The sequence below is a fragment of the Mya arenaria genome, chromosome 7 (genome assembly GCF_026914265.1).
Source record: "Mya arenaria isolate MELC-2E11 chromosome 7, ASM2691426v1".
In the NCBI taxonomy this organism is placed as follows: domain Eukaryota; kingdom Metazoa; phylum Mollusca; class Bivalvia; order Myida; family Myidae; genus Mya; species Mya arenaria.
In genome coordinates this window covers 16,564,536-16,577,631 of record NC_069128.1, presented here as the reverse complement: position 1 = coordinate 16,577,631, position 13,096 = coordinate 16,564,536, and the positions used below count along the sequence as shown (strand labels likewise).

Here is a 13,096-nt window from a genome sequence, read left to right as displayed (position 1 = left end):
CATCTTTTCACCCACACAGTTCAGCAACAGAAACCGACCAAGCATAAATATTCACTAAAATATTCAATGTGGCGTATAGAATGGTATGATTTTGCTTTAAAACATCTCTAGGCAAGTTAATAGCTATTAATAATTACATATTTAACCAAAAATATTCCTACTTTTCCAACATTTTTGTAAAAAATATTCCTAATATTTCCTTCTTTTCTGACAGAAAACCTCCTACTTTTTCCCTACTTTTTTGTTAGTGGCTGCTGTAAGGCCTGCTGAGTTACATGTTTGGTATTCACTCGAAAACCCTCGTTTTCTTCCAGATATGTATCCGATCAATGGCCCAAGTTGAGTGTATAGGTCCCATTAAGACAGCAATGCAGACCAGACGGGACTCTATAGCCCTAGCTTGTGAAGCACTTAGTAAAATGTTTGACAAAGGAGAAGAGGAACTTGTATCCCAGGTAACTTAAATATCTCTTCAATCTTCGACTGTATATCTATATAAACTTTACAATAAACAATTGATATTGTAATTTTTTAGATAATCTGTTTAGAAGATAGAAGAATAAATCCGGGGATTATCATAACTTTGGTGTTGTCATGGTCTTAGAAGTCAGCTTGCAAAAATTCTGGACATTATCCTGGAAACTGATCAAGATATTCACATGGCACTTGGTACACATTGACTTGAAAACTATGAGCACAGTCTGTGGTCTTCTATATAAAATTCATTTAACTTGCAGGCGTTACGTACAGAGATGGTGCAATACCTACTAAAGCTGTTGGAAGCTGGTTTGGAGGCTATAGACAACCCAGCGTCTACAAAGGCTCAGATTGTTAAGGCAATTAAAGCCATGCAGAGGAGTTTGCTGTATGCAGAACAGGTAAATAGCACGAACTGTCATGGGCATATTACAATGCTTTAGCTATGAACGGAATAAAACATTGATGACTTGAAGGATAAAAAGTTAGGTTAAAGTAGAGTGAGTTAAAGTAGAGTGTTTCTTTTGCAAGAGGACAAAAGTCCATGTATTGTTGATGGACAGAGTCCTTATCCTAAAGCATATCTTTTAATGTTGGCTATAATTTCATAACCAGTGTAGGAAGTCCAACAACTCTGTCAAAAATATTGGTCTAGTTCTGCTCCTTTATTTTATTGATCAAGGAAAGGAAAGAGCTGTGGCTTTCCATGTGGTAGTCGTGTTCAATGGAAGAAGTAAAGTGATCAGTGTTTACCAGTAGGGGAGTAGTTCTCAGGCAGGCAAAATTTTGGATTTGTTTTGAAAGATATAACTGTATGGAATATTTTGAAAATTCAACTCTGCAGATTGATACCATCCTGAATGCTTCACACACATGGCGGGAATACAAGGACCAGAAGCATGATCTGTTCATAAGTGATACACCGATAGCTGGCTACCTCACAGGTAAGAGATGGAAAAGAACCATTCATATTTAAAAATAAAACACAGTAACTTTGTACTTTCTTCCTTCTTGGTATATAGTAGATTGGGTTATTATTTGCAAGTATGTGGCAGTTTTAAATGTACCGGTGGTAGGACAAAAATACCGCTTTGGAGACCCATATACTGTCAATTTCCTGATGAAATCCTGTCACTTAAAATAAGAATTATTCTTACAAGATTTCGACTTATAATTACAATTCAATTCATACATAAGAGCCCAAAACTTGTTATCTCACCCGAGTCATATCTATGACACACAATAGTCTGATAATATTGTTTTTACCTTCATTTGACCTGGCAGGTGCCACTAATTATGACTATATCACTTGACGAACTTTGACACAAAAACAAAACACACATAATAAGCAGCAGAGTAAAAGATTGGGCATCAAATTAGATTTCCACAGTCAGTTGCGCTGGCATATTGGTCGCTGAGAGGCGGGATAAAGCATGTGCTCTGTGTTAAAAAAGAACACTGTTTAAATTAAATAAACTGGTTGTCAAGTTGGGGAAAAAAGGATCAACATAAAATTGTGACTAAGTAATCTTGTTTGATCTTCTTTAGAATGTCATTAGATTAAATTTGAAACATGAATTTTCGTAAGATAGTAAATCAAAAGTGATGTTATCTGCTACATGCTTGCAAATTTGTTCTGTTTTAATTTCCCCCTGTTTGCATCAAAACAATACATGTAGTCAATATTTAGGTTAGCAAAAAAGTATACCGTATTGTGGTTGATTTGACGTCCAAAAAGTACTTGAATCTTCAGTGTTAATGTGCAGTATGTGTAGCTAAGCTAGGTATTGTAAATAAGTTTCATTCATATTAATGAAAAAAATGGGCCGAAAAAAGCTGCTTTGTTAATTGACTGGAATTCATACAAAAAAAGAAGTTTGGGAATTTAAGACATGATTGGCAATACTGAATAATGAAGGACTGGGCAAAAGATTGTGGTTACTACCGGTACATATTATTATGACAATAGTCATAGTTACCTCTTGCGCTAAATCCTCAAGATTGTAAAACTAGTATAATTGGCCTTAAAAAAAATACTCCAATTATTACAATGGATAGAGCCTGGACTTATCACCAGTCCAAATATACCCATTAAGTTAAAGACTAACAATATGCACAACGAAAATAATCGTTTGGATAAGTATACTTCTGGGTGAAGGAACAAATTATTTTTTTCATTATACTTATTATTGTCATCAAATTTGACAGTATGGTCAATGTCTTGATATGATAATATATTGGTTACAATATGGTAGTTTAACATCTGTTATGATAATGATATTGGACAGGCCTAGAGTGTTTAACTTCTTCTTCACAGATAAACCCCACGAAGGTAAAGGGCGTGTGCACTTTGATCTAAAACTCTGTTTATAAAATGTTTGCTTATCACACAACTTTTATTCGTTGATTTTATACTTACAAATAATTGTTTAAATTGTTATTTACATTGTTTGCAATGGCTTAGTTCAGTAAATCATGGCTAGTTATTTGAGTAAAACTTGCTTATTTGACATAGCTGTTGTGAGTTTTTGTGTGTGTTTTTTGTATTTTTATTTTGGGCCTTTGATAGTAACCTTACCAAAGGAAATTATACCTATTATACAGCGTTTTGCAAACATTTTCTTAATTATATAAACAGAACCTTTTTGAAGTCATTTTAGTTTATAGACAGGGTTGAATGTTAGATTATGTAGCATTTTTATTTTGCTGAATATACAGCAAATATAGATGGCCATTATTGTAGTGTGTTGTGGTTTGATCTGCATGTTGATTGATAAAGTTCGCCATATTAAATGTATAACTAATGCTACACCAATGGTCATTACACTGATAACCAAGCTATAAAGTGTGTCAGTTACATCTTTAGTCATTTAACTGAGATCAAAGCTATAAAGTGTGTCAGTTACATCTTTAGTTATTTAACTGAGAACAAAGCTATCAAGTGTGTCAGTTACATCTTTAGTCATTTAACTGAGAACAAAGCTATAAAGTGTGTCAGTTACACCTATGGTCATTAAACTGAGAACAAAGCTATAAGGTGTGTCAGTTAAACCTATGGTCATTAAACTGAAAATAAAGCTATAAGGTGTGTCAGTTACACCTATGGTCATTAAACTGAAAATAAAGCTATAAGGTGTGTCAGTTACACCTATGGTCATTAAACTGAGAACAAAGCTAAAAGTGTGTCAGTTACACCTTTGGCCATTTAACTGAGATTATACTTAAACAAAGCTATAAGGTGTGTCAGTTACATCTAAGGCCATTTAACTGAGAAAAAAGATTTAAAGTGCATCTATAATCACTTCTGTGTATTTTTAATACAGACCTTTATTTTTGTGCAAATATCAGCTTAGCAAACATTAACTAAAAGTAATATCTATGTTTAATAGAATACATTTCTGTACCAGGGTAATCAATAACCACAAGAATCCAGTCCAGCTTTTCCAATAGGCCTGGTTTTGAACAACATCAAGTAATTTAACTGGTTCCTTCAACAAGCAAAGTTCTTGGCCTTTTTTCAACCTACGAAATGGTGATAGTTTAATCAACTGTTCTTATTTTAATGGCGAAAGGTGTATGTGTAATTGTTTTTTGTAATTTTAACCCAGGGCTGGTATTTGGTGTTCACAAAGAATAATTATGTTATAGTATGAAACCGTTGAATTGTGTAGCAAGATAACATTATAGCTAGAACATGTGTATTTTGTTATTTCATTACGGATTAATAGGCTGCCTGCAAGAATGAAGCAAAAACAGGAATTCATGAAAAACATATATATTTAGAATCACCTCAGTCTTGTATTAAATATTATTGTTGTATTTGCATATTCAGCTTTCACTGTAATCTATACTAGCAGAGCAAAGAAATTGTGCATGTTGAACCATTCCGGTTCCGAAATAACTCCAGAAATTGTCAATTGAAGAAGTTGCCTCTCTGAATTATATTATAGGGGTCGATGTGATAAAAAATGGAGGTGAACAAAAAATAATCTTCACATAACTTCTACAAATTCTGTAGCATGCACAGTTCCTTGTCTGCAAGATGTAGTATTTGTTGTTTTCTCTCGCTGTAAAGCCCTTTTTTGTTTTATATAAACAAGGTTAATACTTGTATTATTACCATCTGAGAAGCTATTACAGGACCTGGTGTACAGGCAACACTTGTGCTGAACTTGCTGATTTTCTGTAATTTGGTACAGCTTTGTTTGTTTCTCCTGACTGTAAGGTTCATTTTGTTTTATATACAACATGTAGGTTCAACATACACTCCAGGTATTTGTGATCATGTGTTATCTTGGCTTTACTAATTTTGTGTCGCCTTGCATAGAATGGTTTCTCACTCACATTGGCTTGTTAAGCACTGATGTTCTGCTTAGTAGTTTGGGTTCATCTTGTCAATAAACTAGATGTCAAAGTGATTCACCAACATTGTTTGGTGATTGTTTAGAACTTCATTTAAGTTAAAACATTTGTGATATGCTTATAAACATGTACAGCTGAATGAAACATATGATTCATACCTTTTTAGAAATACCGCAAATGTGTACATAGAAGTAAATATTTGAAAATAAACAACTAATAAACAGCGTTGTTAACTTGAACAAAATTCTGAACAATCGGAAATTATGTGCCATTTCTTTGTCTCCTCTAAAAAAATATTCTGCTGTTCTGTCAGTTTGTGCCTTGATGAACTAAATATCGCTGTGATGTGTCAAAGTCATTTTGTCATTTTTTGTCCCTCTTCTATGAAAATCTTTCAGAATGCTTCTAACTGCTCTCAACTACATGTATATGGTAGTTAAATGAAATAACTGTTTTTGCAAAAACATTTCACTTAACTTTAACTTAAGAAAGTAACAACTTCAAAAATAAAATTCTTTTTGAAAATTTTAAAATATTTTTAGTACATAACTTCCTTGCTCTACACTTGCACAGAGAAACAGTTATTAATTGTGGACCTTTACCCAGATATTTTTATTAAAGGCACTACTTTTTGCCGCTGTTGTTAGCTTAACTAAGTGTCAGTTTTATGTTGTTACTTAACTAACAAGAAAATAATCTTTCAAACTTTCCTTGCTTTTTGCCTACAACATCAAATGATAATCAAAAAATATCTGATTTATTCTGAACACTCCAAGAAAACGTATTTTTCCTTGAACTTTGGCACTTCGGGATAACTTTTGTCTATTTTGTCAAACTGCCCCTACCTCTTCAATTTGCAAGTTATGGATTGATCTTGAAAAACTCTTGTGACATCATGTTAATATTAATCATTTATAAATTAACCATTTTCACACAAGTACCTTTGTTAGTTCCTTGTCAATTCTTCTTGAAAGACTGCAAGCAACATTAAACCTGCATGCCATATTTATATGGAGTTATATACAAACATATAACTAGGTATGAATGGCCGAGGAGTTGAACTACACTAATAACTCATTAGTCAAGGTGCTTGCTTTAGTTTTGTAAATGCATAAATATATTATATCTGTTAAATTTGTTTTCAAAATTATTAATTTCTGGTGTTTTTAATAGATATTTGTGCATTTGCAATACTATCAAAATAACATGGAATTACTATAAAAAAATATAGCATGGTCCAATTGTTTCTGATTGGTCGTCAAACCTGCAACTGTTTAACACATATTTATTTTACATTCTTGTAACAAAGGCTATGTAAAATCATAGTGATCTTTTTATTGAGGACTGTTTTTGTCTTACATTGTTGATATAATTTTAGGCTACCGCTGTATGTTTGGTGTATATTTTCAGGTCCTAGTGGGCCCAGTGTTGCAGGGTACCTGACATCTGGTTCCCATTCTGTGATGCCTGATAAGCCCCCGCCTGTTGACCATCACCATGACGACCATTAGTGACAATTTTGATTGGATAGTATTTATAGAGCAAGTAAAAGACAGTGGAAACTAAACAAATTGGCTCTTGAATTGAAACAAAATGTAAACTTAACAATCACTATAGGAAGAGCACACTGTTTAAGTTTTGAAAGACAATTAACTGAAGAAATATCATGTAATTATAAATCTCTCTTTCAAGTTCTTTCTAGTGGTATCTTAGTTAATGGTTATTTTTGTAACTAAATGCTGGATCAATGGATTATGCATGAAGTTATACCTTGGAGTAAGAATTCACCGGGGGGCTAGTGCTCAAATAAGATGCATTTTATGATAATATAATGCTTTAACCAATGGCCGTGAACTGTTGATATTAACCAATGAAAGTGATTCATACATTGTGATTCAAATACATGTAGATTTGCATTTTCAATGCATATCATATGAAAATGCATATCATATAAAGCCCTTGTAACAATGTAAATCATGTTTATAAAATTGATAACATCTTACATCATTACATGTGAAAGGCACCATAACGTTAAGATGAATTAGTCATATTTATATTATAGAATTACACCAACAAATAAATGTTTGAACGATGTGCATTTTTGTAAAATAATTTATTATATGTATTTTGTACAGATTGTTTCGTAAATGTTGTGGTCCGTTTAGATTTGACATCATTATACACTTCGTTCTGCTGAGAGTTATATGCTTCAATGTTCAAATTTGTCACAAATTATGGCTTTGTTCACGATTGCTTTGCACTGAATCATATAATCATATAAATTTCAAAATGTGCTATTACTCTTGTAAACGTTGTTATGTGAGTATGTCAACACTGTTTGTTGATAGCTCCTATGTGGTGTGTTGAGATACAATGTATCTTTTTTAAGTCATGATTAAGTCATTTTTAGCTTGTCTATTTTCTGGATGAATAAAAAAAGTCGGAGTTTTTGTCATTGTCATATTAAGATGTCATCAGGGTCGTCTGGCAACAACTTCAGGTTTGGCCATAATTCAAAAACCATTCAACAAATTCTAACGAAACTTAGTACACATCTGCCAACAACAATATCCATATTCACAGCAAGGCCCATTACCCTAGCTTTATCAATTGTTGAGTTGTGCCCCCATTTTCAATTGAAAAGCAATTGATGCTCTTGTTTTCGGTGTATAGCTTGTTGATATAATTTCAAATTGTTTGATTGTTATAGATTGAATGGAAGACTCATTTAAACTGCTTTTAATAAAGTCCTTACCATGTATTTAAGATTTTGAAATTGTGCAATATTCATTCATTTTATAGCATGTCTGTGTACCATTCACTTCTCACGTACATGTAGTCAGTCTATAACTGATTGTCCATGTATTGTACATGTGCATGGATGTACATGTAGTCAGTCTATAACTGATTGTTATTAAATTGTACATGTGCATGGATGTACATGTAGTCAGTCTATAACTGATTGTTATTAAATTGTACATGTGCATAGATATATAATGTTATATGTGTTTCCTATTAAAATGTATATGTTAATGAAGATTTTGTTTCTTAAAAATCCTGGCATTAAGTGCTGATTATAATAATTTCATTTGTTCATGTTTTACATTATCATACTTTTAAAATATCTATTTAGTAACGAATAAAACTGCCAAAGCTAGTGGACAAATGTTAAACTGTGAGCGTCGGACACAGATATTTTTTAACTACACATTATTTTGAATAATAGTAAAATGTGCTTTTCCCGTCATCAAATTTTGTCCGTCATGTGGGTTTGGAAAAAAAATGTGAAAAATGACTTATTTTGCTGAAAAACGTGTCACAAACAAATATGTTCATAATATTTTCTAAGTCACTTATAATGAAATAAATCTGATGTTCAATCACTGAAATATAGTGCAATCATACACTGGAACAAACACTTTTTATTACTTGCTTACAATTCTTAGAACACTGATTAATTGATATTTAATGGAAAATGGGGCCATGTTTTTGCCAAATGACATCTGATTGCAAATGAGGTCATTAATTTTTATTCTCAGCATTGTGTGTGATAATTTTAAGGATTTTTTTACTGTATAACAGGCTCAAATAAGTCAAATAATATTTTGATATACTCAATGTTTCAAATGGAGAGTTTATCAATATTTTGATATCCTCACTGTTTCAAATGGAGAGTTTATCAGAATATCATCTTCTATTCGTTTTCAATTAACCTGAATAACCACAATAAAGAATGAATTCAAACTATCTTAATGAAGAAATAAAATAACTAAGTAGAAGGAAGTGATGCAAAATATTTCCAACTTGAAATCCAACAATATGCTCCAAGCATAGAATAATTGTATGAAAAATTTATACAAATGATCTAGTTTAATGTGATTGTGTGTTGAATGTTGGAAGATTTGTTTTGGGCACAACCTGTCCTATTGAATGTGCTTACTCTTGATTTTGATAAATTATCCATAATCATTTATTGGCAGTATAAAACCGTTGTTAATTGTTAAATGTACATGTTATGTATTGATATATTTATATCATAGAATGATACAGAGAATAAAACGAAACCTTTATATTGCCTCCATTGTATTTCTTTGCAAGAATTCCTTTTTACTCTGATTTTTCAACGGATGTGTATAGAATGGTGAAGACCGGGTTGGCTGCAATTTGGCAGGCGGGTATAAAAGGCAAATCCCATAAACGATATTGAAATAGGAGACCACATCATAGTTCATGGAATAGTATACAATCATCACGCAATAGTCACAGAGAAAGATAGTAAGAACGAAATAACTGTAGCTGAAGCTACAAACACACCTTTTGCAGGAATTTCTGGATTCTCCTTTTTTTAAAAGAAATAAAAATGAGAATAAACTTTCAAGAGAAGAAAATAAATTTTGTTGTTTACAAATACCATGCTTTTACAAAAGAAGAAATAGAAAGAAGAGCGAAAGAATTATGTCACATAATGAATGATGTAATTCCATATAACTACGATTTTTTCCCAATAATTGTGAGCATTTTGCCTCGCTTTGTGTAATAGGAAAGGCATTAAGTTTGCAAATAGGAAAGGTTGCAACAGTCGTTGGTGCATTTCTGACAAAAGGGTTCAGTGAAGGGAATAAGCAATGAATGGACACGCAATGAAATACCCTTTTACCGTAAATATATATGTCGGCGATGTCATTATATTAATTTCTTTGCTCAGAGTCGGTGTTCAGGCGGTGACGTGTATAAATGACATACTAAGAGGCGACATAATCAGGTATTTATATTTTGGACCATGTCACGGTGCTGTTGTGTTAGAAACCGTTGTACAGAGGTTTGGAATCGGCTGCAAAATCGCACATTACGCTTGGCATTTCGTTTTATGCCAAAGAAGAATAATCGAAGAAACCATTACGATTCCTATGGACGGCAGCTTTAGTGTTCTTCTGTATCGTCCTCCGACATATGACGTTTACGAAGCAGACGTGGCAAGAGCTATGTCGAGAATAGGCGAGGAGCAGTTTGTTTTCTTTTCCAACGACTCAAGTCACTTTTCTCGCTGGTATAAATTGAAATTAATTGATCCATGTTATTATTTCTAATCTGTTACACACATTCGAATGAAACACATGAAACAACTATGAAAAACACAAATCACATATTTTTGACACTGCATGTATTTTTATGTGATTTAAAATGTAGACAATACTCAAGATATTTTGTTTGTATTATTTTGTGAATTGTGAGGTCAACAGTTGGAAAACTGGTTTTATACCCAAATGATCACTTGTTTACAGTCACCGTTCTAAGATGGCACCCTAAACATTTACTGATGCCCATATTTCGATGTTTCAATGTTTATGCTATCCGTGTTTATTCTGGTGTGACGTCGTGGTTCTCGCGAGGGGCGTAAGACTTATAATGGTTTGCCATGTTCATTTATATAGAGAATGAGTTGCGGTTTATCGGCGAATGAAACGTCATGGTAGTGCACGAATAGTGCCGTCGGGAGGACAGCATGCTTATATTCGTGCACTGACCAAATGCTTTCATACACAAAGAAACCTCAATTCTAGACAAGTCATAAATATTTGTTTATTTAAGGCAACGCAGGGTGAGTAAATAGTGTACCTTTGAACGAGGCCATTGTTAAAGTTAAGATGTTGGGTTCGTTTATATATATGAGTTGCCCATATTACTTTTTTAAACTGAGAACCATTTCACTTATACCGTTATGTCATAAAATGATGAAATATACAATCATTTTAAATGTCTTATGTTTCTTTTATCTTAGAGAAAAGTAAAGGATCACGTGATGGTTATCAGTTTTCGTAATCGCGAGCAATATATAGCATACTACATATATTTCGTGGAATTGCCTGTTCTTGAAATGTTAATTGATGTATTCATATTACGTGTTTTTCGAAGAAGGAAAGTGGGGGTATTGTCATCGCCTGGGTGTCGATATTGGCATGGTCGTCGTCTGCTTGGGATTCGGCGTCGATGTGCAATTAACTGTAATAACTCGGAAGATATTTACATGAAACTTGGTACACATGGTGCCAGAGACAATTCACACATGTTTAGCATGGCTCGTAGCTCAGAATACAATAATGGCCGAGTGATGCCCCTTGTTCAGCTATAACAATAGACGAGCGTTTGTGTTCGCTCAGCGGTGCTATTGTTTTGTGTTTATCTTGAAGCCATTGTATATGTCAACATACTCATTGTGACCTTAATGTACTCCAGTACATTGACAGATGGCTTTAAATGCTAATTGCGTATCATAATGTTTTATTCGGTCCATACACAGATGGCATTGTTGACATGATTAAATAAGAAGCATGCTTGTTATCTTTGAATCTAAAACAATTAACATACACAAATATGAAAGGTTTGAGATTTGAAGAAAATAACCAGTTTTGTTCACCTTATAATTATAAGGCTTATGGATCTAATTATTGAAGAAGAATTAATGGTGATCATTTTTCCGTTGTTAAATGCTTATATTTGGGTATAAAACCATTTAAAGCCCTAAACAGATATTATTTTGTTCGAAATTGTGGGGTTGAATTGGTCTTCCGTGGTGGAATTCTGATCCATCCAGAATTGCAAAATGATAGTCGTATAGAACCTGTGATTTGAATGACGCCACATGTACTAATGTACACACAAGGGAACAAGCTTTTATTTTGCGATCTGAAAATCGAGAGAAATATCCATACATAATCAAGAGATTTAAGCACCAATGAATGGAAACTTCAGACGACGTTAATAACAAAGCGATTTGAAAGGGTATTCGTTAAAAATGTATTGCCGGAGGGCGCAGCAAGGTCATCCGCGACGAACACGGAACATTATGTGAATATTGTGTGCTTAAGTCTCCAATTTATTTGTTTATGTTTTGTCATGCTTATGCTTCATGTAATAGGAGTCGTAGAAGGGTTAATCGAGGTTTTAAGTCGTGAAACGAACATGTCGACCAAAATTAGCGAAATTTACTCAGGTTGCTCTTATTATCTAACCGCCCTCAAAAGGAATAAAGATTTGGCGTTGTTCATTTATCCTACCGTCCGTCCGTCCGTCCGTCCTTTAGTCTGTCCGTTTGTAGTCATTGCTATGCAACTTATATAATTAATTCTTATAGATCAAGTCGCTAAACAGAGTAAATGCTCTTGAATTGATGAAGTCCGGGGCAACTTCTATGTAACTAGATACACTGTATTATAATGTTAACATACTTAAGTAAGATAGTGTACGTGTATGTTTGTTTCAACACACACACACACGCACACACGCACGCACGCACGCACTCTATAAATATATAAGAAAAGTTCTATCATATTTTAGGCTTTAAGATTCAACGCAGAGTGAAATGTTAATTTAACACAAGCTATGAGCATACCTTTTTGTCAATTACCAACTCAGCTATTGAATTGTCCATATTGTAACACGCAGTTAGGACCTGAAATCATAGTTTGTGATAGTGGACACTGAATTCCTGCCTCAGCTCTGAATTGTCAATATTGTTACACGCAGTTAGGACCTGAAACCATAGTTTATGATAGTGAACATTGAATTCCTGCCTCAGCACTGATTTGTCAATATTGTTACACGCAGCTAGGACCTGAAACCATAGTTTGTGATAGTGAACACTGAATTCCTGCCTCAGCTCTGGATTGTCAATATTGTGACACGCAGTTAGAACCTGAAACCATAGTTTGTGATAGTGAACACTGAATTCCTTCCTCAGCTCTGAATTGTCAATATTGTTACACGCAGTTAGAACAAGAAACCATAGTTTGTGATAGTGTGAATTCCTGCCTCAGCTACGAATTGTCAGTACTTTTACACGCAGTTAAGACCTGAAACCATAGTTTATGATAGTGAACACTGAATTCCTTCCTCAGCTCTGAATTGTCAGTACTTTTACACGTAGTAAGGACCTGAAATAATAGTTTGTGTTAGTGGACACTGAATTCCTGCCTCAGCTCTGAATTGTCAATATTGTTACACGCAGTAAGAACCTGAAACCATAGTTTGTGAAAGTGGACTATACATTCCTGCCTCAGCTCTGAATTGCCAGTATTGTAACACGCAGTAAGGACCTGAAACCATAGTTTGTGGTAGTGGACACTGAATTCCTGCCTCAGCTTTGATTTGCCAGTATTGTAACACGCAGTTAGGACCTGAAACTATAGTTTGTGATAGTGAACACTGAATTCCTGCCTCAGCTCTGAATTGTCAATATTGTTACACGCAATTAGGACCT

General features: G+C 33.7%; 1 protein-coding gene across 4 annotated transcripts in view; it reads left to right on the top strand.

The window, feature by feature from the left end:
- Nucleotides 1-8,909, top strand: part of LOC128241761 (dnaJ homolog subfamily C member 13-like) — a 59,664-nt gene extending 50,755 nt beyond the window's left edge. The window contains exons 49-54 of one of the 4 annotated variants that reach the window (XM_052958836.1): nt 315-455; nt 738-878; nt 1,322-1,421; nt 2,795-2,809; nt 4,732-4,749; nt 6,250-8,909. In XM_052958836.1, coding sequence (XP_052814796.1) covers nt 315-455; nt 738-878; nt 1,322-1,421; nt 2,795-2,809; nt 4,732-4,749; nt 6,250-6,350 — 516 coding nt within the window. In that variant the 3' untranslated portion in view covers nt 6,351-8,909. The remainder of the gene's footprint in view (nt 1-314; nt 456-737; nt 879-1,321; nt 1,422-2,794; nt 2,810-4,731; nt 4,750-6,249) is intronic. The other 3 variants (XM_052958837.1, XM_052958838.1, XM_052958839.1) reach the window with 3 other exon arrangements.
- Nucleotides 8,910-13,096: the final 4,187 nt, after the last annotated feature.